Below are 27,776 nucleotides of genomic sequence, written 5' to 3' on the forward strand. Positions count from 1 at the left end.
ATACATCAAAATTGGTGAATTTTTGCATAGCCATTTTAATATTGAAGATGGAAGAAAATAAGCAACAGTTTTGGCATATTATGCATACTATTTCAAGAAAGGTAAAAACGCAACTGAAATGCAAAAAAATGATGTGCGCAGTGTATGGAGAAGGTGCTGTGACTGATTGAACATGTCAAAAGACTGACCGAATGTGTCAAAAGTGGTTTGTGAAGTTTCATGCTGGAGATTTCTCGCTGGACTATGCTCATTGATCGAGTAGACCAGTTGAGGTTGATAGTGATCAGATTGACATTGAGATACATTCTACCATGTGGGAGATAGCTGACATACTCAAAATATCCAAATAAAGTTATTGGTCAAAATGAAAAATACGTTTCTTATTTTACAGAAGAAACTAAATAGACTTTTGGCCAACCCAATAGATAAAACCTTTAGGACAAAGGATGACAGCAGATGCTCTTCTTTGAGGACACCTATGCCCGCTTTCCTCAGGCCTGTACTTTGTTTCTATCCTAAACTATAAGGGCTCTGTTGAGACGGGCACCTAGGGGGCCAATGGGCAGTGGCTGCTTATCCTGGGCTTACCCCCTGATCCTGTCTCCAGGGGCCCTGTTTTTGCCTCACTGTCCCAAACTTTAATAAACTTAGTCTCACCTTCACCTGCACTTGTGTTTAAATTTTTTTCCTGCACAAGTCAAGAACCTGGAGGTCGCCTTACATGGGAAAGGTCCTGGACCATTCAGGGCCAGCCCCCAGCATGGAAGTGGTCCAATAACAGGGACATACCTCTGGGTACATGTCAGATGAAGGGGTATGACTGTATTGGACAGGACAGTGATTGTTTTACCTGAGTTTCTGAAGAAAAAAATATTTTCATTCTTCTTATACTATATTGTAATTTTGAAATTAATTTTAATCATACAAAATCCATGAATGGTTTAATTTGAAAAATTACAGATTAGACTAAAGACCTCTTTGAAAACCACCTTCAATTCCAAAACACCTCCCTCTCCCCTGAGGTAATAAGCTGAATCCAAACTGTAATTTTATTTTGTGTTATCAAGTTGCAACATATGCTGAATCATAGCTTTGCCAGGTTTCTTTTGTTTATCAGTTGTGAAGAGTTGGAAGTGAGAATAGAAATTAGAGAAATTGGCTATACTTGGAGAACTTAGGGGCTTCAGAATGCTCAAAAGTGACTGAGGTGCCCTTGCTCCTTGAAGTGGTCCCTAAGGATTCTTCTTGCTTTTTCTCATTAGGGAGCAACCTTAATTCCCTCTTAGGGTCCTTCATCCCACTCTTCGCCACCTCCATCTATAACCAGAGCATGCCTTAATGTCAACTGTGAAGTCAAATTAAGGAGAAGCCTTCATTGTGCTTTGCCAATTATATCAGCAGAAAACCGGGGAATACCTGTGAAGACAGATTTTAAGGTTGCTTGAGTAAGGAAGGAAAAAATAGAATTTCAAAAGTGATTGAATCTAATTAATATAGATGTAATTACCAGGAAGTTTTTAAATTATATTTTATTATTTATGCCATTACAGTTGTATCAATTTTTCCTCCTTTGTTGCCCTCTATCCAGTGCTCCCTCCAATCCCTCAGGCAATCCCCAACTATTGTCAGTGTCCCTGGGTCCTGCATGTATGTTTTTGGTTACTGTATTCCCTATGCTGTATTTAGATTCAATTGTTGATAGATATGTATTTATTGCCCTTTTATTGTTCATAGTTTTTATCTTCTTCTTCTTAAAGAAGACCTTTTAACCTTTCATATAATACTCGTTTGGTGGTGATGAACTCCTTTAACTTTTTCTTGTCTAGGAAGCACTTCATCTGCTGTTCCATTCTAAATGATAGCTTTGCTCAGTAGAGCAATCTTGGCTGTAGTTTCCCACTTTTCATGACTTTGAATGTTTCTTGCAAATCCCTTTTAGCCTTCAGTTTCTTTTGAGAAATCAGCTGACAGTCTTATAGGAACTCCCCTATAGGTAACTTTTTTTCTCCCTCTGCATTTTTTAAAAAATTTATTTCTATTTTATTTTATTTTTTAATTTAGTTTTATTGTTTTTTTATTACAGTTGTCCCACTTTTTCCCTCATTGCTTCCCCCACCCAGCCCACCCCTTCTCCCACAATCATTCCCCACCCCATTGTCCATGAGTTATTTATACTAGCTCCTTTACTAAACCCTTCTCCTACTTACCCCCTTTCCATCTCCCCCTCCCCAATAATTGTTATTATGTTCCTCATTCAATTTTGTGTGTTTGTTTGTGTTGTTCATTAGTTTCCTGTATTAGGTGATATATGGTATCTGTCTTTCATGTCTGGCTTATTTCGCTAAGTATAATTTTCTCTAGTTCCATCCATATTATTGCAAATGGCAGGCATTCCTTTTTTCTTTCAGCAGCGTAGTATTCCATTGTGTAAGGGTACCAGTTTTTTTGATCCACTCATCTACAGATGGGCACTTAGGCTGCTTCCAGCACTTTGCTATTGTAAATAGCACTGCTATGAACCTAGGGGTGCATAAGTTATTTTGAATTGGGGTTTCAGGATTCTTAGGGTATAATCCTAGCAATGGACTCGCTGGTTCAAAAGGCAGTTCCATTTTTAGATTTTTGAGGAAATTCCATACTGTTTTCCACAGTGGCTACACCAGTCTGCATTCCCACCAACATTGCACTAGGATTCCCTTCTATCCACATCCTCATCAGCACTTGTTGTTTGTTGATTTGCCAATGACAGCCATTCTGACTAGTATAAAGTGGTATCTAATTGTGATTTTATTTTGCATCTTTCTGATGGCTAGTGATGTTGAGCATTCTTTCATAAGCTTATGGACCCTCTGTATGTCCTCTTTGGAGAAGTGTTTGTTCAGGTCCTTTGCCCATTTTTTAACTGGGTTGTCTGTCCTTTTCGTGTTGAGATGTATAAGTTCTTTATATATATTTGGAGATCAATCCCTTGTCCAAGGTATCATTGGCATATGTTTTTCTATATGGTTGGTTCCCTTTTCATCTTGCTGATGTTTTCTTTTGCCAAGCAGAAACTCTTTAGTTAAATGTATTCCCATTTGTTTATATTTTTATTTATTTCCCTTGCCTTAGGAGATGTATTGGTGAAAATATTGCTACGTGGGATATCTGAAATTTTCCTGCCTATGATTTCTCTAGCACTTTTATAGTGTCACATCTTACATCTAAGTCTTTGATCCATCTTGAGTTTATTCTGGTGTGTGGTGTAAACTGGTGGTCTAGTTTAATTTTTTTGCACGTCCCTGTTCAGTTCTCCCAGCACCATTTGTTGAAGAGGCTCTTCTCACTCCATTTTATGCTCCTCCCCCCTTTGTCAAATATTAGTTGGCCATAGAGGCCTGGCTTTATTTCTGGGCTCTCTATTCTGTTCCATTGATCTGTATGTCTGTTCTTATGCCAGTACCAGACTGTTTTGATTATAGTGGCTTTGTAGTATAGTTTGATATCGGGTACTGTGATTCCTCCTACTGTGTTCTTCTGTCTCAAGATTGCTGTGGCCATCTGTGTTCTTTTTTGGTTCCATATAAATTTTTGAAGTATATGTTCTAGGTCTGTGAAATATGTCACTGGTATTTTAATAGAGACTGCATTGAATCTGTAAATTGTTTTGGGTAGTATGAACATTTTAATGATGTTGATTCTTCCCATCCATGAACATGGCATATGCTTCCATTTATTTGTATCTTTCTTAATTTCTTTCTTCAGCGTTATGTAGTTTTCTGAGTACAGTTCTTTTATCTCTTTGGTTACATTTAGTTATAGGTACTTTATTTTTCTTGTTGCTATACTAAATGGGATTTTTTTTCTAGTTTCTATCTCTGATATTTTATTGTTGGTGTACAGAAATGCCTTAGATTTCTGTATATTTATTTTGTACCCTGCTATTTTGCCAAATTCACTTATTATGTAGAGTAGTTTTTAGTGGAGTCTATAGAGTTTTCTATGTACACTATCATGTCATCTGCAAATAATGACAGTTTTACTTCCTCTTTTCCAATTTGGATGCCTTTTATTTCTTTTTCTTGTCTGATTGCTGTGGCTAGAACTTCCAACACTATGTTGAATAGGAGTGGAGAGAGTGGACATCCTTGTTTTGTTCCTGATCTCGGGAGGAATACTTTCTGTTTTTGTCCATTGAGTATGATGTCGGCTTCCGGTTTCTCATATACAGTATAGCCTTTATTATGTTGAGGTATGCTTCCTCTATTCCCATTTTGATGAGTGTTTTTATTATAAATGGGTGTTGTACTTTATCGAATACTTTTTCTGCATCTATGGATATGATCATGTGATTTTTGTCTTTCATTTTGTTTATGCGGTGTATTATGTTTATTGATTTGCTAATTTTAAACCACCCTTGCATCCCTGGGATGAATCCCATTTGATCATGGTGTATGATCTTTTTAATGTGTTGCTAGATCCTGTTTGCCAATATTTTGTGGAGGTTTTTAGCATCTGTGTTCATCAGTAATGTTGGCCTGAAGTTTCCTTTCTTTGTTGTGTCTTGACCTGGTTTTGGAATTAGGGTAATACTGGGTTCATAAAAAATCTGGGAGTCTTCCCTCTTCTTGAATTTTTTGGAATAGTTTGAGAAGAGTAGGTATTAGTTCCTGCCTAAATGTTTTGTAAAATTCACCTGTGAAGCCATCCAGTCCAGGGCTTTTGTGTGCTGGGAGTTTTTTGATTACTGCTTCAATTTCACTCTTTGTTATCAATCTGTTCATGCTTTCTACTTCTTCTTGATTCAGTTTTGAAAGATTATATGTTTCTAGAAATTTGTCCATTTTATCTAGGTTGTCAAGTTTCTTGCCATAGAGTTGTTTGTAGTAATTCCTTACAATACTTTGTATTTCTGTGATATCGTTGGTGATTTCTCCTTTTTCATTTCTGATTTTGTTTATTTGGGTCCTCTCTCTTTTTTTTCTTGATGTGCCTGGCTAAAGGCTTGTTGATTTTGTTTATCTTTTCAAAGAACCAGGTCCTACTTTTGTTGATTTTTTAAATTGTTTGTTTAGTCTCTATGTCATTTAATTCTGCTCTGATCTTGATGATATCCTTTCTTCTACTTGCTCTGGGCTTTGTTTGTTGTTGTTCCTCTAGTTCTTGTAGCTGTAAGGTTAGATATTTTATTTGAGATTCTTCTATCCCTTTTAGGTAGGCCTGTATTGCTATGAACTTTCCTCTCAGGACTGCTTTTGCTGTGTCCCACAGGTTTTGAGTTGTTGTGTGCTCATTATCATTAGTTTCCAGAAATTTCTTGATTTCTTCCTTGATGTTATTGTTAACCCATTAATTATTTAATATCATGTTATTCATTCTCCATGAGTTTGAATGTTTTTGAGTTTTTTCCTTGAGGTGATTTCTAGTTTCAAGGCATTGTGATCTGAGAAGATGCTTGATATAATTTCAATTTTCTTGAATTTGTTGAGGCTTGTTTTGTGTCCTACCATGTGGTCTATCTTTGAGAATGTCCCATGTGCACTTGAAAAGAATACATATTTTGTCTCTTTGGAGTGAAAAGTTCTATATATATATCAACTGAGTCCATTTGATCTAGAGTATTGTTCAATGCCTCAATATCCTTGGTGTTTCTTTGCTTCAAAGATCTGTCCATTGTTGACAATGGGGTGTTAAAGCCCCCTACTATGTGTGTGTTGCTGTTGATACCCTTCTTGTACTCTTCCAAGACTTTCCTTATATATTTGGGTTTTCCTACGTTGGGTGCATATATGTTTACCAGGGTTATATCTTCTTGATGCACTGTTCCCTTAAGTATTATGAAATGCTCTTCTCTGTCTCTTTTTATGGCCTTTGCTGTGGAATCTGTTTTGTCTGATATAAGTATTCTTACCCCAGCTTTATTTTCATGTCCATTTGCTTGAAATACTTTTTTCCATCACTTCACTTTCAGTCTTTGTAGATCTTTTGTTTTGAGGTGTGTCTCTTGTAGACAGCATATATGTGGGTCATGTTTTCATATCCATTCTGCTACCCTATGTCTTTTGATTGAAGTATTTAATCCATTTACATTTAAGGTTATTATTGACAGGTATTTATTTATTTCCCTTTGTATCTGTGTTTCTCTCCCTCTCTCTTTTTCTTCATTTTCTTAAAGCATTCCCTTTAGCATGTCTTGTAATGCTGGTTTGGTGGAGTTGTATTCTTTTAGTTTTCCTTTGTCTGGGAAACTCCTTATTTCACCTTCCATTTTGAATGAGAGCCTTGCTGGGTAGAGTATTCTTGGTTGTAGGCCTTTGTTTTTCATTGTTTGAAATATTTTTTGCCATTTTCTTCTGGCTTCTAGTGTTTCTGTTGAGAAATCAGTTGATAGTCTTATCGGAGCTCCCTTGTACATTATTTGCTGTTTTTCTCTTGCTGCTTTTAGGATTCTCTCTTTGTCTTTGAATGTTGCCCTTTTAATTATGACGTGCCTTGGAGTGGGTCTTTTTGGGTTTATCTTCACTGGGACCCGCTGTGCTTCCTGGACTTGCATGACTTTTTCTCTCATCAAGTTAGGAAAATTTTCTGCCATTACTTTTTCAATCAGGTTTTCTAACCTTTGCTCCTCTTCTTCTCCTTCTTGTATCCTTATGATACAGATATTGTTTCATTTTATGTTGCCCTGCAGTTCTTTTAAACCCTCTTCAATCTTTTAAAATCTTTTTTTATTTTATTGTATTGTCTGGAACTTTTTTCTACATTGTCCTTTATCTCACTGATCTGATCCTCTGCTTCATTTAGCCTGCTTTGATTGGTTCTACTGTGTTCTTCAGTTCAGAAATTGTATTCTTTATTTCTTCCTGGTTCTTATTGATGGTTTCTATGTCCTTTTCAGCAACTCCACTTGGAGAGTGCGGGCTGAGTTTTCTGCCCTCTTTCATGTTGCTCCCATACTCCCGTCCCTGCTCGTGCTATCTGAAATCCACACTCACTCACTCCACTCCGTGTTTGTACTCCAAGTCCTTCCACGATGGGAGCAAGCAGACAACACTGCTACCTACTCCACTGCCATCTCCCCCCATTCTGCTTTTAAGATTTTCTTTCTATATTTAACCTTTAGTATTTTAATTATGATGTGTCTTGAAGTGGGCCCCTTTGCATCCATCTTGTTTGGGACTCTTTGTGCTTCCTGGACTTGTATGTCTATTCCTTCACCAAGTTAGGGAATTTCATTATTTTTTCAAATAGGTTACCAATTTATTGCAGTCTCTTTTCTCCTTCTGGCACTCTTATGATGCAAATATTGTTACACCTGAAATTGTCCTAGAGTCTCCTTACATTATCCTAGATTTTTAAAGATATTTCTTTCTTCTTGCTATTCTGATTGGTTGTTTTTGCTTCCTTATATTCCAAATCGCTAATTTGATTCTCAGCTTAACCCACTCTACTGTTGATTTCCTGTATATTATTCTTTATTTCAATTAATATATCCTTCATTTCTGACTGGAACTTTTTTTATGCTGTTGAGGTCCTAAGTTTCTTGAACATCCTTATAACCAGTGTTTTGAACCCTGTATATGATAGGTTGCATTTCTCTATTTTGTTTAGTTCTTTTTCTGAAGTTTTGTTCTGTTCTTTCATTTGGGCTATATTTCTTTGTCTCCTCATTTTGGCAGGCTCCTTGTGTTTGTTTCTATGCATTAGCTAGAGCTATTACATCTCTTCGGCTTGATAGAGTGGCTTAATGTGGCAGGTGTCCTGTAGGGTCCAGTGACATAGCCTTTCCTATTACACAAACTGGGTGTTCAAGGTATGCCCACTGTGTGGACTGTGTACACCCTCCTTTTGTAGTTGAGCCTTGATTGTTGTTGGCACATCCAAGATCAGCTTCTGCCTGTGTTCTGTCTAGGGTCACACAGCATAAACTACAATGAGATCTGCAGATAGTTGTACTTGTGCTGGGCTTGGATGTGCTCAGGAGAGGCCAAGCTGTGAGCCAAGGCCAGCTGCTGCTAGTGCTGGGTCTGGGGCAACTTATTGAGAGGTACAGGGCTCACTGAAGCCAGTGCTGCTTCTTTGTGAGAATGTAGGAAAATCTGAAGCATGGGCCAAGACAAACCATCCATTTGGAAAAGCCACTGGAAAAAGATATCCCTCCTGATTTTTATTTGCCACAGTGGTTATGGGACCATCCCAGTCCACATCTCCACCCCTTCTACCAGTTCTGATGTGCTTTCTTCTTTAATTCCATAGTTGTAGGACTTCTGTTCAGCTTATTTTCATGCAGTCCTGAATGATTGTTCGATAGACCACCTGTAATTTTGATGTAGTTCTGAAATTCTTAATTCAATGGGCTGACTTGAGCATATGCGTTTGGTTCTAATGGCTTGCTTGATTAGTTAACACAAACCTAGATTCATTAGCAGCTATACTAACTAAAGCTGAGAAGCCAGAAATGTCTGGAACTAAAAGACTTATGGAGATAGAAATGTTGAAGTGGATTTAGCTGCAATTCACTCAAAAATTATTTATTGAATGCATACCATGTGCTATGCAATCTTGTAGGAAGCTATAGATATATCAGTACAAAAACAGATAAAAACCCTAAACTTGGGAAGTTATACTTTATCAGAGGGGATGAATAAATAAACAATATATGGTAATGGGCATAAAAATTAAGCAGGGCAAGGGAGATAACAAGTATCAGAGGAGGGTTGCTATTTTATTTAGGTGGCCTGGGGAGACCTGTCTAAGGAGGTGATATTTAAACAAATACTTAAAGGTATGAGAGAACAAGCCAGGCAGATAGCTGGTAGAAGTATGTTCCAAGCAAAGAGAGTATCAGGTGCAAAGGTGCTTGATATATTTTAGGGTCAGTAAGAAATTCAGTATAGGAAAAGCAGACAGTATGAGGTGAAGATTTAGGACATGAGATCAGAGACAGCTTAGGAAGTTGGAGTTAAGTAAAGGGTGGGGTAGGGGCTATCATATTTTGGCCTTGTGAGTGATGGTAAAGATTTTACTTTTCTCTCAGTATGTAAGAAACATAAGGGTTTTGATCAGAGAAAGTACGGGATCTCATCCAGTTTTAAAAGGATCCCTTTTGTTGAGTGCAGAATAAACTGTTGAGAGACCAGATTGAAGCACGAAAACCAGTTTCATACTATTTGCAATAATCTTGAAGAGAGACGATGAAAGCATGCACTATGAAGGTTGCAGTAAAGTGAATCTTTAAGGTAAAGTTGACAAAATGTCCTGATCGAAGATTAGAAGTGGACAGTGAAAAGATTGGAGGTATCACCAAAAACTACAGGATTTTAGCCTGAGCAACTTAAAAGAATGGAGCTGCTGTTAACTGAGATGAGGGAGACTGCAGGAGGAGACTGTTTGGAAAGTGTGTGTGGTGGGGTGGTTAGGGGGTGAGAATCAACAGTTTAAAATATTCTAAGTTCAATTATTTATAATACATTCAAGTGGATGGCAGTTGAATATTAGTGTGACACTCAAGGACAACACCTAGGGTTCACAAACACATTTGAAAGTTGCCAGAATATAGATGGTAATAAAACCATGGGACTAGATGAGATAACTTAGTAAATGATGTACACAGAGCAAAGACTTACACAGAAGGAAGTTGGAGATATGGAGGAACCCACACAGTTGTATCCCATCCACCCACACTGTAGCTATATCATTTGAGAGGTCCCAGGGCTGCATCCTAATGGAGAGGGCAGAGATTTATTCCCACTAGAACAGATACTTTCTCTAGGTTATTTTAGATTTGGATGTACTTTTTCTTGTTTCTGCAAGCAACTATTTTGTTGAGTTACTGGATATCTTAAAAGCCATTATGGTATTCCAAAATCACATTCTACAAATCGCTGTTTTAGACCTAGGTGATCACTTCACAGTCAAGGGAGGAGGCAATGATCTATTGCATCTTTTGAAAGATACCACCTTGTGAAGTTGGAGTGTTGTCATGCAGGATACAGTGTGTATACACATGTATATAGCAAAAGAAATATAAACTAGGCCATAGACCAAAAAATGTTCTTTGTTAAGAGCATAATGTCCAAGTTTGAGAAATCATGTACAGTCATTTTAAATCATAAGGGTAATAGTTTAAACAGACATTTTTTATTCCTTTTATCTTTATTTGAGAAACATTAATGATCTTAAACCTTGTCCCATCTACAAATATTTTCCAAAAGTTATCCAAGTTAGAGGTAATCTAAATCTAATATTTCTAATAGCTTTCAAAGTATTAATACTGGAATGGCTATAAATGCATCTGACTAGCAATATTCACTTAATGTTGGGTACAGCTGCAGGTGAAAATGAATATATTTCTTTTTATATGAGTAGGTTCCCCTTGTGGCACACACACACACAAAATACAAAACACATACATATATGATGCACATACATGCTAAAAATGCTGTGTGTAACAATTATGCTATAACATGCAAGAAGACCTGCCCATTGAAAAAAATGGACATGTAGTTCCTACATGTAGTCAAAAGTCAATAAAACAAAAACCACCATGGCTTATTTTAAGCAATATTACCTAAAATAGATGAAAATAAAATAGAACTTTAGATAGTCTCTTTAAATCTCCTATAACAAATTCTATGCTATTAATGCTGCTGTTATGCCTTGAATGGTTCCTTCTTTACTGCCTAGCTTCTCCTCCACAACCCCATGGAATGACTCCTAGTTTGCTCTTTCTACTCCTTGATGACTTCTCTGTCAGGTCTGCAGCCTGCTGTCCCATGCCCATATTCGATTCTGCCTGTGCACCTTTGCTAATCAAGTGTCGCAAAGGTAAACCAAAATTAAAACCATGAGCTAGCTAACTTGTGATCAGCATCTTCCCAAACATCACACGGTCTCTCAAAAAGATCTGTATTACTTTATTAGCCACCTTCAGAAGAAAATCTACATTATGCCTCTGAGAATATATGTTCTTCTTTTGAAAGTCAGTAAAATCACATTTAAAAATAAACAGCCTTTATCACCTTAGTTCCTTAAAATACTGATACCTCATTTATAGTTATTATTTTGATCCAATAAATATTTATTACCTGCCTAGCATAGGCATAGCATGGTGCTATATGCTTACCAAAGTATTTTAAATAAGATTTTTTTTCCAAATAACTTTCTAAATTCTCAAAATCTGAGTTTAATCTCTAGAATTCAAAATTTTCTCTGAGTAATTAAGGATGATACTATTTAAGATAAACTGCCTCTCTTACAAAGGTCTCATACAAAGGTTCAGCGTCTGGATCTGAAAATTTGTTGAACTTCTATCTGGAAGTTGGTTTTTCTCATCTTCCACAAGAAGCAAATAATTTGTGCTTACAGTTTGAAAGTTTATAAAAGAACGATCCACAAAACTAGCTGCTTACATTTATTTTCCATTCAGAAATGTTAGCATCATATTTTTTCAGTTAATTTAAGTTACGTGTTTTAATTTTTTAGGGGTTTATGTTTCTAAATACTTAATGATAAGCAGCTGTCACTTACTAAATGCCAACCGTTTGCTGCACACTTTCCTAGGAGCATTTGCAATGTTATTTCTGTTTGCTGTGATTAACACTACAATAGGAGGTACTGTTTTACACTCACTAAAGTCTTCCCTGAAAAAACCCAAACGAACCTCTTTTATCTACAAACTGTTTATCATGTGTGGACCATTATCCATTTTCAGTTTTCGTGGTGTATTTCTAATGAAGTGAGCTAATTTTCCATGATAAATTACCCATGGTAATTTCATAGTGAAGTGCACACATAGCAAATCTCAGCATCACCCCTTGCCTGTCTTTCTTTGTAAATCTATAAAGTGGGAAATTATTCCAATTAAATCTCCTCTTAGGGTGAAACATCATTTTTTTTGTCTCTTATCAAAACAATTACATAATATTCTGTTGACAGGAGATACTTCAAAAATTAATGTATTTTTCGAGTGTGTTAATGTCCCTACTTAACCTAGTGGTTAAAAATTACTTTCTTGTGCTCACTTCGGCAGCACATATACTAAAATTGGAATGATACAGAGAAGATTAGCATGGCTCCTGTGCAAGAATGACACGCAGATTCGTGAAGCATTTTATATTTTTAATAAAAAATAAATTACTTTCTTCCTCAGAATTTATAACTCTGGCAGAAAAGGCAAACAAGTTTCTGTGCTCTCCAAACACTGTTTCATTTCCATGGTTATGTAGCAGAATTCACTGATCAAAACATACTGCTTAAGTTCAAAGCACTTTGTAAACTTTTTGGAGGCTGAAAATTTTCTCCAGTAAACACCAAAGTTCTTATTTTCATTTGTTACATAAAACAATTTAAAAAATTTTAATTGACTCGAGAGAGAGGGAAAGAGAGAGATAAAGAGAGGTAGAGAAACACTGATGTGAGAAAAAAACATCAATCAATTGTCTCTTGCATGCAGTCCCAAACCCACAACCCAGATATGTACCCTGACTGGGAATCGAACTGGCGACCTCTCTGTTTGCAGGACAACACCCAACCAACAGAACCACACTGGCCAGGGCTAAAACAATTCTTTTAAAGTATGAACATAATTTACAAATGAATGATATCAGTGAAGAGTTTTTTATTTCTATCCTATAACAAAATTTTGTCTTTATCTGATCAAACCAATGAGTAGATCTCTAGAGAGGCTCTGATATCATGGATAGATATGGGAGTTGGACGGAAGACTGATACTTTTATGATGAATACGGTGTTGGTATTGAACATGCTGAACTGAAAGAGTGGGGGGGTTCCTCAACTGTGTCCCCAGGGACTCTAGTTTTGCAGACATATTTCACGAGCATAAAAAAAGCCAGGACCATGTATGATGCAAGAAATACTGTTCACCTAGAGTAGTTATGCTTTTATTTTATATCTTGGGGCTCCACCTTCAATTTCACTTAAAGAAAAAGTTTTTTTTTGTTTTTTTTCAAAAAATATTTTTAAATTATTTCTTCCCCATTGCATATTCCTTTGGGAGCTCAGACAACAAAAATAAAACTGGGATAGATGGATGGTGGTTCTAATGTGGTATGACATTTCTAACATTAAACATTTAAATATCTGAAAATGTCAGTGGATTGGATGTGGAAAATGCATTTGGAAGTTCAGAAGAAATTAATTTTTAAGTTTGCCTTGTAAAATAATGATTCAGTAGTGTGATTATGTGGTGGAGGGCTTCACTAATTACTACGTACATCATTCCTTTGAAAATGGCATGGCCACATGCACGATAGTGAGCTAAGAGTTCATGAGAAATATCAGGAATATCAGGAATATCACAGGTTTCTTGCTTTCAATGTTCCTAGGGTTTTTGAGCTATCATTTAGCTTTGAAAAACAGAAAATAAAATAATAAGCGGTGTAAGGTACGTATAAGCATGACGCAAGGTTACAGAAAAAGAAGTGGTCACACTCTCAAGAAGTGGGATGGTTTAAGAAAAAGGTGGGGATCTGAGCTGTCCTTGAAAATGGGTGGAATTCTGAGGCACAGAAATGTAGAGAGCACTCCTGGCCTGGGTACAGGATGAGCAAAGGCATCAGCAGGTTGGAAAATCAAGAGCTAGTTAGGAAAACAGCAGTAGGTCTAATTTAGCTGGAGCAGGGGTATGTGGCAGGGAACAGCAACAAAAGGAAGAAAGGACCGGTGCATCAGGCGAGAGTAGAAGAACTTGACTGTAAAGAGGTGACATTTAATTCTTATCACAGGGCAAGGAAAATTCTAATCTAAGTATCTGCAATCTCCCAGGCCACCTACTAATTACTCAGTTCTATGCCTGGGCCTGTGAGCTGATGATAGGATGCTGAGTGGGAAGGAAAACTGGAAGGAACTCGAAAATTTACAAAATAATGAAATATCAAAGATATCAAGGAGAAGATGGATGGAAATAGAGAGGGGGAAAAATGAGCCTGAGGGTGAGAAAACAACTTTCTGGAGGAGTTTTTAAAGAGGGGATCAAAGTGGGTGTGAGAGAAGCATCTTCTATGATGAGGAATTTTCAGAAGTTTTGCTGTATGATGTGTGGTGGAACTCCCTCTTCTCTTCCTGAAGGAAACTTCAATACAGTCAAACTGCTTTTCAAGGCTTTCTGGAGGCAGATCTGTGTTTTGCCTGTGCTGAGATGGGTATGAAGTGGGGTAGAGAGAGGGCTCAGTGTTACTCTGTACAGAGCATGGGTTTTCCCCAATGTGCCAGGGGCTTGGGACAGTGGTGCTGGTGGTGATAGTAGATGTGAAGGGGTGAGAACAGGGGGCCTTCACCCCTGCATCCTTCACCTCTACATTCACCACATCCAAATCTGTTTACATATTGTGATTCTGGGTAAGCGTTCCACTGCAAAAGGTGATAAATGTAGTTTAAAAAAGAGGGTGAAAATCACTATGGTAGGCAGTGAGGTACCCCCGAAGGATCATGAGTTGAGAAATGTACTGTTAGTGTAAAGTAGGCTCAGAGAACTTAAATTACTTGCTGAAGGCTGTACGGTTGTTACAGAGTGGGGTCCCCAAGGATATGGGAGGGGCTTTGACCATAGAATGGTGACAAAAAGCTTATAGGGCCTGTGTCACAGGCCGTGGTCAGGCATTTAAAAATAAGGCAGCAGCCACTAACAGGAAGAAGACCACGCGGTTTGGAAGGAGGCTGGAAACTCTGGACAGGTTGAAAGGAACCATGTGGTTCTAGGTTAAGAGTTGAACAGCATGACACGGGCAAAACCTCCCCAATCAGGAACGAATGATTGGAAACTGCCGGTAAAGCTGAACTGGGTCTGGGAAGTAGGAAAACTGTATCTCTCACTTTTCTATTCTAAAAATAGCCTGGTTTGGCAGGGGGAGGCAGAACTATATGCTTGTTGGGTGTTTTAAAGAAAGTAAGACTTAATGGCAGAAATCTGCCATTAATCTAAATCTCTATAACCTTTAAATAAACAATTTCTTTTCTTTCCACCAAACTCTGGTATTAAGAGTTATGCTTTTGGTGGCAGGAAATTGGGCTCCTCATAACTGAACAACTCATATGTTTCATGGTTAGTATATCCAGAGCTAGGACTGAATCACTCCCTCACCACTAACCAATCAAAGGTTTTACTTTTCAAACCATTAAGATTTAAGATATTTTGAGTCTGTCTATTCTTAAACATAGCTTTTACAGACAGCAATATTCCTGGTTCTTAACCCTTTGAGTGCCATGCGTAATTGCTAAAATTTGTGTGAGAAATGCGAGGCTATTTTGCTGAGAAATGCAGAGTTTATGAAAAATGTCTACAGAAACATTATTATTCATAATAATTTGCTGAAAATTTCATGACACAGAGTAAATACACTCTTATTCTGTAAGCAGTGTTCTTTGACACAATTTAGCAAAAAATCTATTGCATTAAAATTATTTTATTATAGCAATTATTTTAGAAAAAATAAACTCTTTTCTTCAATATGGGTTTGAAGTATAATATATGGCATAATATAAAACCTATGATTATAATTTGAAAAAACACATAGCAACATAGATAACGAGCAAGAAGCAGGCCAAATATTGCATACATTTTTAAAAAAAAAGCTTCATAACTTACAAAAAAAATGAACACAAGAGATATATCAATAGATGTCAACAGTGAAAAACAGTTTATAAACAAAATGCTAACACTATACCGTGAAGCAATGAAAATGTTCGTTAGCTAAAGCTTCCTCATCATGCACACTGGATAGAGTTTTGACGATTATTGCAGAGATAAATGAAATTAAAGGGACCATTTAAAATGTAAGTAAAAATTATAACAGAATTAATATGTATTTGAACAGGCATAAAAATTTGAAATTTGGATCAACATGAGAAAAAGTTATATCAATATATAACATAAGGTACAAAAACAGAGAACAAAACATAAAATATGAATTATTCCATTGTTATTTACATTTATAACCATCGAAAAAAGAGTCACTAGGAGCGACACTGGCACTTTTGGGAAAATTTGTCAGTGTTGCTCACAGCACGTCGGCACTCAAAGGGTTAATTTGAGGTGTGATACTCAGTGATTCTTGTCCCTTCTGTGGATGAAATAGGGCCACATACCAAACCTGACAAGTTCAGGGGAGGCCTTTGTGGTGACCTTATTAGCTCAAAGACCTAAAGTAACCACAAAGGATAGTGTGAAATTAAAACTTATTAACTAAGAGCAGTTTATGACAGGTAGTCATGTCCTAGGCTAGAATCTTTCCTGACAAAAGCCAGTTTTTCCTTTAATTGAGGCTGTCTACTGTCTTTTTTCATCTATGATAACATACCTTTGGTACATCAAATATCCTTTTTCTGGACCCCTCAAAGCACAGGCATCACACCAGAAGCAAACCACAAATTCCCTAATTGTTATTGCTATCATGTTAATTGTTGACTGTTAACTATCCTAAGCCCACCCATGTAAAAGAAGTATGTAGCAATCATTTTACTTTTGATCCAATCTCAGAGGTTTCTCTGGTTAGCTTTCTCCTGCCTCCCTAATCTATCACCAATGGATTTGATGTAACCCACTTACCCCTTCTCTTTTGATTGTAATGTATAAAATAAGGTGCAAACTGCCATTTTCTGGAGCATTTTCTCAATCTGTTGAGATTTTTCTTTACAGCAATTGTCATCAGTTTGACTCAAACTCAAGAATTCTTACAGGTCTGGATGTTTCTCACATTGAAACCCCATACTTCACACCTCTGATGCCACCCAGGTATGCCTGTTGGCCTCCAGCCAGTTATGCATAATCTGGGAATATGTAAAGAACTTTTGCCTCAGAAGATCACGGATTGGCATTAAGTTCTAAGCTTGTTGCTGGCACCTACTTTCAGTTTCCCCTTACACAAACAGACATGGCGATGGAACAAAGGTTAAAATAGGATGACTCAAGTTGTCAATATACTGGGAGAAAACAGGAAGTAAACTTATTGTCTCAGAGTAGTAACAAAGGTCTTCCTAAGTATGACACAAAATCCTGAAGCTGTAAAAGAAAAGCACATAAAACAATAAATGCCCACATGGGGAAAAAAACTCAAATGAAATCCAACAAACTGAGATTTTTGCAATGCATGTTGTACACAAAGGCCTACTTTCTAAGTGTATAAAGAGTTTCTATGAATCTATAAGTAGAAAACTCCACAATAGGAAAAATGGGAAAAAGATGTGAACAGAATTCACACACACAAAAGGAAGTACAAATGGGTCTTTGTATTAACCATACTTTTAGTTTCTGTAAAGTTGGTGCATTACCATCTGCCCTACATGCTTATGCTGATATACCTTGTTCTAGACAACCTGATAATATGCCTGAGTCACCTTGCCTTGGCTTCCTACATTGCTCATTGGTCCCCCAACCCCACCCCACCATTGAGTAGAGTCCTAATCCAGGGGTATGCTTTTCAAATACAAACCAATGAATCCAGAGTTCATACACTTCAACCATCAGCTTCATAAGGTTCTCACACTCAGGCTACTACATACTTGACCTAATCACCCCAGTTCCAGGGACCAAATAACTAGGGATATCTCCTCTGCCTCAGAGCTGGCTGAAGTACTCAACTAGCCAGTCCTAGGCCTGCTTACCCTGCTTCACCCATTCCTTCCCAAGGAAAGCACAGTAAAGGCTCTTGCCCACAATTTCCCCCTCTCCTTCTGCCTTCTGACTGACCCAGTGCTACCCCATATTGACCACTGTGGCATGCCTGCCCTCTTCTCTTAGGAACTGTGAGTAATAAACTATCATTTCAATGGTGATTGTCTCCTGATCTGTTGGATTTCCTGTACATCACATTTTCTATTAATATACTACATTTTAAAATAGTCTTAAACATAGAAAAAGAAGCTCTACTCAATTCATTTTAAGATAAATGTAAATAAAGACTCTGATGAGATATATTCCCCCCCTATCATAGTGACAAAGATCAAAAAGTTAAATAGCACATAGTGTTGATATGAATAAATAGAAATTCATTTATTACTGGTGAGGACATAAATTGTTATAACCTCTATGGAGAGCATCCTGACAATAATAACCAAATGTAAAAATGTACAAACTCATGCTACAATGTTTCCACTTCTGGATATATATTAAAAATAATTGAAAGTAGGATCTCAAAGAGATATTTGTATACCATGTTCATAGAAGCATTATTTATAATATCCAAGAGGTGAAAGTAACTCAAGTGTCCATTGACAAATGAACAAATACACAAAATGTGGTATGTACATTTAACAGAATATTATTTGGCCTTCAAAAGAAAGAAAAACTTGTTACAATGTTACAGCATGTAGGAACCTTGAAGATGTTTTGCTAAGTAAAATATGACAGTCGCACATGATTGATACTCTAAGATTCCACTTATATGAGATATCTAGAGTAAATTCACAGAAAGAAAGTAGAATGGTGGTTGCCAGATGCTGGGAGGAGGAGAAAATGGAGAGTTGTTGTTTAATGGGAATAGAGTTGCAGTTTGCAAGATAAAAGGTTCTGTATATTGGTCACACAATAATGTAAATATACCTAATACCACTGAACTGTACACTTAAAAATAATTAATATGGTATATTTTGTTATATGTGTATTTTCCACAATTAAAAAGTGCTTTAAATGAGCAAACCCATTGACTGCAATCTCACTATTAGGGATTTGTCTTTTTATTATGATTACTCCAGTGTGACATGATGCCTGTATAAGGTTATTGACTCTCCCATTGTCAGAATAGCAGAAGATTGAAAATGATCTAAATGTCTTATAGTAAGGCCCTGGCTGCTGTGGCTCAGTGGATTGAGCATCGGCCTGCGAGCCAAGTGTCACTGGTTCAATTCCCAGTCAGGGCACATGACTAGGCTGCACATCAGGTCCCCAGTTGGGGGCGTGAGTGAGAGGCAACCACACAGTGATGTTTCTCTCCCTCTCTTTCTCCTTTCCCCTCTCTCTAAAAATAAACAAACAAACAAATAAATAATTAAAAATAAATAAATGTCTTATAGTAGGGAATTGATTAAGGTGTGCTCCATTCATGCATAGCAATACTACATACAAGCATTACAATAATATAAAAATTGTATTTAATGTGAAAAGAAGTAAGTGTGTATATTAGACTACCACTTGCATTTTTGTGCATTGATTTCTGTAAGGCTATATAAGAGACTCAAAAATAGTTGCCTCTGGGCAAGAGGACTGTAGATTGTGGTATGAGGTGTGAGGCTGACTTACTTTTTACACTGTACTATTCCGCACCTTTTGAATTTCATGCTATGGCATATTTATGCATTAAAATAGTTAAAAAGAATAAAGCAATCTCATAGCTGAAAAATATGTTATTAACTGGGCCTTTGATACTGTTCATTAACATCCTAGTATGGCTTGCATCTCACTGCATGACGAGACCCTGATCTTGCTTGCCTAATGAAAGCTACAATGATTTCCTTGTTTTAGCTGAATTTCCTGGTGTTCACTACTGCTGACTCATTTATTGATGTTACCCATAAATACAGTTACTGGATAGCCAAATTCCCACTCCTCCTTCTTTCTGCTTTATATCTCAAAGAATCTACACAACAAAGGTACCCTCTCCCCATCCACCTATTATATAATAAATCTTAATTGAAAAAGGTATCATTTATTTTAATCTTTAAGCTTCCATCTGTAATACCTAATTATTTCACACAAGGATGTTTTAGTCAACAAGGAACCAGAATTTCTTATCACCTAGTGACTTTGTAGCTGTTATAATGTAGAACAGCATATTACTGTTTTGTGTGGGCCTCAGTCTATTGATAGTAATGCTATGGGCTGGAAATGCCTGGGGTCATTTACCTGGGTCTTGCTGAGCATCCTGCAGACATCTTCCCTTTCTAAACCAGTGTTAAAACTGGACTGACTCTTGTGGTTCTTAATATGATTACAAGATGCCCTTCAGCATTAACTATTATCAAACTTCGGTGGGGGAAAGTGTATCACGTACAGGCCCTGGAGCACAGAGTGACGTCCTGGCGTGGGGTGCGAGGGGGCGAGGGGGACACAGAGAGAGAGAGAGACAGAGAAATATACAGGCAACTGTAAATTCTTCCCTGTCCCTGATTTTCAATACTCTTCTGACTCCCACTTGCTACTGATCATAGCCTGTTCAGGTAGCAGAGTCTTTTTTACAATACCCCAGATTCCTGGCCAAAATCAACCTTCATGTTTTCTTCTTTTTTTAAATGTTGAATGTGCCAAGTGTAAGAATACCCTAATGTGGGCCCTTCTTTTCTCATACCCTGAACTCTTTTGTAGTGTACAATTTTACTGATTGAATTCAGGGGTATTAATCTACTTTGCAAAGTGTAATATGATTGTATTCTTGTAATTCTAATATAAATCTTTAATCTTTGTAAATAGATATGAAGCATGTCAATAGTACAAATGTTCAAGTGCATTCCAGGTATGTCCCATGGGTTTTTTACATACTGGAAAGATTTTTATATTTCCACCTAACTGTCAGAGTTATAAACCAAACCAAAACAAAAAACCTTTATGAGAAAATGAAACCTATCTGTATTGTTTAATAAATTATCTGTCTGTTTAAAGTTTCTTGACAGTCAAACAAGATTCTTGCAAGGCTACCTGGATGTGTGAAGGAAAAGTAAAAACATGCCAACAATAGCAAGACTTGTAGAAAGATTTAAAAAAAGAAATTTAGTCATTTTTAATGCATATTCTTCTAAGTACAGCTATTAGTGAGGTTTGAAAACTAAGAGAAGGACTGGGAGACTATGGAGAAATATTTAAACAGAGCATTAAATTGTTATCATTGTTTTTTCTTTTAATATACAGTTCACTTAAAATGTAAATTTATAAAATCCTAAAATAGTGTTTAGATGTGTGAATGTCAAGGGAACAATGTCAGGTGAAATGTGTACTAAGATAAAAAACAGAGGACTGAATTCCATGCCTGTCTCTGCATGTACCCAGCTGGACAACCTAGGGTAAGTCTCAATCTTTCAGATTTAATGACATCTTAAATCTCTCTTTCTTATAGCAGCAATTTTCAACGTTTTTTTTTTTTAAATCTCATGGCACACATAAACTAATTACTAAAATTTGCAGCACACCAAAAAATATATTTTTAGCTGAGAGGTATAATTTTGATTCATTCACACTGGATGGCTACTGTTGTGTTGGCTGTTACCACTTTTTATTTGGCGATCTAAGGGAAAAGAGGTCCGTGCCCCCAACTGAATAGTCAGGCATTGCATGTTTTGAAAATTCTTGCAGCACACTAGTGTGCCTACTGTGGCACACCAGTTGAAAATTGCTGCCTTATGGAGTAATTGTGAAAATTAAATTACATACTGGGAAATATATTGACTGCAAGCTCATTAAGGTTGGGGATCTTATATTTTCATCTTTGTTATCAGTTACTTGATTAATTAATTCATGCATGAAAGGAATAAAAAACTTTTCAATTATTTGAAAAATATTTTAAATTTCATTATGGATTATCTCAAGAAACTCATCAGTAAGTCTATAAAAGGCCGAACCTAGAAAATACAGAAAGCCTTAATAGCATCAGAAAATCAATATTTTCAGTAATTAGGCTAAAATTTTTATTAAAAATTATCCAAGTGTATTTCATCTGTTATCAGCCTTAAAAGAACAAAATACACAAAAATTAAGAAAGTATATTTTGAACATGTGAACATCCCACTAAAAGAGATAATTTTAAAAGTAGGGAATTAGTAAAGGATAGCAGCATCTTTTTAATAAATACATAGTGGTGGACTGTGCTGCTAAATGTACATAAAAAACAATATGTGACCTTTTCAGAAAGCAATCTGAATACTATCAAAAACCTGTTATGACTATATCTTCAGCCCAGAGGCTTCACTGGTTAAGGCTAGACCCACATAATAATAATTTCCCTCATACCTATTGCTTCTTCTGAATTCTGTGTCACTTATTGTACCATGATTTAGACACTTTGTGAAATCAGAAATCCAAGCATCCATCAATTTAGACCCCTTTGTCTCCCTCACCACTACACCCCATTAATTCATATACTAAATTCAACATTTTATTCTTCCACAATAACTCTCCTATGTGTATTTTACCCCTTTTTCCATTGCCAACCCTTGGTTCAATCTCTTTTTATATCTTATGTCAATCACTGAAATGCCATTATAATTGGTGATATAGTGGGAATGGAAAGAAGACAACTTTAATAGATATCTAAGAGAGAACCAACCTACAATGCAGGAGGAGAAGTGGGTTTGGATGGAGAATAATGAGTTTAGTCCTGAGCATGTTTAGTAACTTGGGAGTAATCCACGTGAAAATATTCCAAGTATGTTCATGTGTGGGTGTGGGCAAAGCTTAAGGATAAAAAGTAGGTTTACACTGGATGCCATGGGTATGGATAAATTATCCTCTCATGTCTTATTGCCTCCAAAAAGCTTTTTCTAGATTATCTCATCCCACAGTGAACAGATAAAATAAAGATATATTTATAAAAGATATTTAACTCTCAAAATGACAAAGAAGACACAGGAGGAGAATTAGGATTGAGAGAAGAATGGTGAATTCAGTTCTGAACATGTTGGTCCCAGCCATATGTAAAAATTCACGAAGCTGTACACTAAATTTTTATGAGCTTACTGTATGTATATTATACTGTAAAGTTTTTTAAAATAAAAATAAAATAGAGCTGGATCATATTTTCAATAGGACAAGAAAGGTCTGTGGAGTACCAGGCCTCATATTTAGGCAGCAATGGCAGAGATGGGAATCAGGTGTCCAGCATTAACCCAAATCCATTGGTGGTAATTATATGGCTTAGTTACCAAGTATTACCTTGAATATTCATCCCAAAGCATTAAACACAGTATAGTTCTTCGCTGTTGGGTCTTGATGTTTAATGTGATTAAAATGTCAGTGTAGAATTCTAAATTTTGTATGAGAAATATTTTATGATGAGATGATATTCAATAAATATTTGTTACTGACCTTAGTACCAAGCGACAGGTACAGCTTACAAATACTGTTAACAGTTGAGAGGCTGGAGAAACCACTGTGAGCTGACTGCTCAGGCAAAATTTCTCAGAGGACTTGGAAATTGAGCCAGCCTCTAAAAGGTTAGGGACAGATACAGGGTTTGCAAAGTGTAGCCTATACAATTATTGTATTTTATTTTTTAGTTTGAATGGCACAGTCTCTCAAGAGGCGATGAAACTAGGAGGATTTATGGATGGATATCCATGACCTTGCATTATGCTTTGCGAATATGTGCCAGTTTCTTAGGCGTCTGAATATGAGAGAATTGCTAAGGGAGCAACATAAACAGAAGGTCCTGAGGGTCTAAGTAAATTATTAGATTGCAAAAATAGATTGGGCACAAATTTCAGAGTGCCATAAATGCCCTACTAAACACATTTTGTAGGCAATATTAGATGAGAGCATGACATCCACGTTTTGCAATTGGTAGTGCTGGGCCAATGGTGTGACTAACATTCATAACAATAAATGCCATAAGCAATGTCTAGTTCTTTCAATGTTATGCCAAGCATCTGGACCTTTGGAAATGGATTCTGACTTTCTTTCAGTTGCCATCGGAACTCTTGCTATTCTGCAGATACAGCTTCTGTTTATATGACTGAAGGGGCATAGCTTGTACAAAGTATGTTAAAAGTTTCTGTAAGATTTAAAAATCTTATAGAAATGTTAAAAGAATTAGAAAATGAAGTTATAGATGCCAATAGGAGCACTCTCAGTGCTACTTATTATGAAAATAAAGTTGTTTGAAGCCAATTATTTACTCTGTAAGATTTTGCTGGCTTGAGGAACAGTTCACATGAAGTAAAATTACTGATTGTAATTATTGATGTAATTTTACACAGTAATCTTACATTACTCAAACAAGTAGGTAAGACTATTCTTTGATGCTATAATCTAAGGTATCTACTTCATCAGGAGCTTGTCATGCCTAAGAATTAATAACTATAAATATCTCAAAATATTTAATAAATTGTCACATTGAAGATCAATATATAGGAGATGTCCTAAGTTATCCTTGGACTTTACAATACAAACCTTTCATGCTTCTTAATCTGTGGCTTAAAATAACTGGACTATATTTTTTATTGTTGGCATAATGTTTGGTAGAAATAAATTCTAGTTTTGCCTTATTTTTTATTTAATAGAATTATTAAGGGTAGTAGTATAAAAGTAGAAATCCTATTACAAAGTTGGGCATGTGATGAATTTTAGCAGAAATAGAGAACCCTACTACTTAAAAAGTATTAAGACTAGAGATATTAACTCATGGTTTTAAATATATAAAGACCGATGTAGAGAGATATATAAATTTGTGTGAATAAATATAATCATGCTTCTCTTTAATAGCTCTGTCTGCTGAGAGTACTTAGAAGCAATGTCCAACTAGTGACAATGAACATACCCACTATTAAGATCTTAGTTTTCAAATATCATTCTCCACTGAAAGGAACAAGGGATCCTTTGAGAAATGGCTGATTCCAGGGTTGGAGAAAAGAAAATGCAAGATGAGCCTGGAACATATAGTCTTATGACATAAGAAGTGCAAATCTGGGACAATTGAAGTATCAAAATGAGTAATGACAGTGATGGATTGTAACCCATTAAATAGAATAAGAACTCATAGTCCACAAAGATAGATTAGATAGATAAATAGATAGACAGACAGACAGACAGACAGATAGATAAGAGAAAGTACTTCCTTGCAATAGAAAGCCAACTAATCAATGTAAAAGCAATGAAGAAATTAGAAAATCACCATTTGGCAACCATAATAATAATTGATTTGGGCAAGAATCATCACAAGATGTAAAACTAGTAGATAAACATTTTAGAAGTAATAGAATACATAAATAGTCTCAGAATATCTCCCCATAGGTGCTTATTAATCTGAAACAGAAAATAACTGTACAACGAAGAAGCATAGAAGTCATCACCTTAACCAAATGACCTAAGTTAACAACACATCGACCTCATGTGCTCCTGATATTATATATATGTATTACCTACATTTTATATAACAAATATAAAATAAAATATGAAGACTAGAGATATAAACTCATTATATATATATATATATATATATACACACATGGCCCTTGGCTGGTTTGGCTCAGTGGATTGAGCGTCGGCCTGCGAGCTAAGTGTCGCTGGTTCGATCTTCCAGTCAGGGCACATCAGAGAAGGAAAACTCTGACTCCAAAAAACCTCCGCTGCCTTGCGGCATACCTCTTCAGGGGAAAGGCTAAGGGAGTAAACCCCGACAGAAAATCCGGAGCCGGAGACCCTAAGGCGGTTTGACGTTGTAGTCAACACCGGCAACTCCTGCGGCGCACCTGAAACCAAGCTGTATTGACTCCGTCTTTCCCTTGGACCCTTCAGCTGCGAAGAGAGGGGGAGTCTGCTGCATGGGCAACAGCAGACCCTCCATATCACCCTGCCCAGGCTCTGTAGCTTCAGCTTCACTGGAGAGGACACTCCAGCGTCATCGCAAGATGTCGATTCAACACGGGAGGAGACAGATACCGTGTCACTCCTGAGTCGGACTGCACAGCCATTCTCGGCGGTGCAGATAGACTCTTAAGAAGCTACACCATCGTCTCTCGAGATGGACGGCTGCCGCCGCCGCCGCCGACAATGATATACACACACACACACACACACACATATATATTATATGAAGGGGGGACCCCAAAAAACACCAGAATTATCTTCTTGAGGGCAGGCCCCTTGTAGCACAGGCTTTCTCCACTAGGTGAGTGTTCTAGGAACCCATCTGTGTCAGTGTATCAGCTGGCGTTGTTGTGAGAGGCTGCTTCAGTTTCAGTGAAATTTTTTTGAAGACTTCTTCAACATGTTGGCCCATTTCATGATGGGTGATTTACGAGCGCACCTGGCCACTCCATATCGAGTGTTTAGCAGTTTTTTTTGTTTTGTTTTTTTTTACCAAAAAACCGGCAGGACTCCCATGCCCCACCCTCCTTACTTACCTGATCTTGCCCTGAATAACTCTCCCTTCCCCCACCATGAAAAAAGTCCTCAAGGGGAAACATTTTGCCCATGTGGAAGAGGTGAAACAAAAAGCAGCAGAAGCACTAAAAGACATCAAAACCAATAAGTTAAAAACTGTTCAGAGCAGTAGAAAAAATGTCTCCATAAATTTATTGCATCAAATGGAGGGTACTTTGAAGATGACTGAAGTTTAAACATGTATGAATAAATACACAATCTTTTTATAAGTAAATTCCATTTTGTTTGCGTGTGTCCCCCCTTGTATGCGTGTGTGTGTGTGTGTTCAACAGCTGTTATAATAATTGTTTAAAGTATTTACATCAACAAAATATTTGGGGGGCAGATTTAATTTTGCTTCTTCGTTTTGAATATACTCTATTTTTGCTTTATGTCTTTTTTAGCTTATTTTTATTATGACTCTTTATTAAAATTTTTAGATGTTTTATTCAGTTATATTCACATAAAGTTAATAGTCCACAATTCAGATGTCCTCTAAACCATATCCTAAATTACAGCTCTCAAGCACAACATGGTAACAGTTGCAATTATGCTCAGTTAATATCTTTTTAAATATCCTCCTATATGAGTATTTCCTAAATGTTCATGACTTTTTTAAAAAAAAACAGGCAATGAGAACATATATATCATATTCTTCTTTTTGTTTCTCTTCTGAAGGAACCACTAGGTTCCAATGTTATGTTACAGTAATTACATTTAGTTAGGTAAACATATTGTCTTTTTAGCATTATAAGACAAGTTCTTTTATCTTCATTTTAAGGAAGTAAATGTAGTATATTCAATAACAAAATAAATCTCTTTTACTTCATTTACCAACCTATGGAATGTATTTAAATGACTGCATATATGCAAATATTTATTATGCTATAAAAGTATCAGAACCAGCCCTGGCTGCTGTGGCTCAGTGGATTGAGCATCGGCTTGCAAGCCAAGTGTCGCTGGTTCGATTCCCAGTCAGGGTACATTACCAGGTTGCATGTCAGGTCCCCAGCTGGGGGCATGAGTGAGAGGCAACCACACAGTGATGAAAAAAAAAAAGTATCAGAATCTACACTACTGCATTAGTATAGGATTACATGATAAGGTCTTAGAAGAGAAGGTAGAACTTTTATTTTAAAGTGCTTCAAACTGCACATATTACTTACAGGTTATATATAATATATTATTTTGACTATTAGCATCATCTGAATTTTTAGGTAGATGATTCAGTTGTTACTATAGTAAAATATAAAGAGAATAAATATACCTCATGCAGACAGATAAATGCTGGAGTTGTAGATAAATCAACAAACTGCTCGTCTTGGATGTTAATTGTGGGTGCTGTGGCATAAATGAGATCTTGTTGATCCTTTTCATTCTTTTCCTCTTCCTCTTCTTGTTCTGTGTCCATGGTACTGTCTTCAATTGTTCACAATTCTAAAATAAAATCATTCCATTTCAGCTATTTAGGGATATCTTCATTTATAAAGTAAAATTAATGGAAAATAACAAATACAAGAAAAACTCAACTGGTTTATGCTATTCTCCAATGGAACTATAGGTCAGGAAAGTTAGCAATAATCATGTTATTATAAAAGCTTGCTTTGTTATAGACATACTCTCCACTGTTACACTCAAATCAATAATTCTAATTTAAAAAATTACGTTATTGTTGCATTAATTGGAAAAAATACATATAACTAGAATGTAAGCTCTATGAGGG

The 27,776-nt window shown here is 36.5% G+C and overlaps 1 protein-coding gene and 1 non-coding gene across 2 annotated transcripts in view; one reads left to right on the top strand and one right to left on the bottom strand.

The window, feature by feature from the left end:
* The window catches only part of CCDC146 (coiled-coil domain containing 146), a 141,028-nt gene extending 113,555 nt beyond the window's left edge, over nucleotides 1-27,473 (bottom strand). Inside the window, exon 1 of the mRNA XM_090286727.1 lies at nucleotides 27,321-27,473. Coding sequence (XP_090142853.1) covers nucleotides 27,321-27,464 — 144 coding nt within the window. The 5' untranslated portion in view covers nucleotides 27,465-27,473. The remainder of the gene's footprint in view (nucleotides 1-27,320) is intronic.
* Nucleotides 11,992-12,098, top strand: LOC150001703 (U6 spliceosomal RNA). Its single transcript, XR_016513253.1, has one exon. It is a non-coding gene; the product is annotated as a U6 spliceosomal RNA (small nuclear RNA).
* Nucleotides 27,474-27,776: the final 303 nt, after the last annotated feature.

The sequence above is a fragment of the Furipterus horrens genome, unplaced genomic scaffold, assembly GCF_987537825.1.
Source record: "Furipterus horrens unplaced genomic scaffold, mFurHor1.1.pri manual_scaffold_9, whole genome shotgun sequence".
Classification (NCBI taxonomy): domain Eukaryota; kingdom Metazoa; phylum Chordata; class Mammalia; order Chiroptera; family Furipteridae; genus Furipterus; species Furipterus horrens.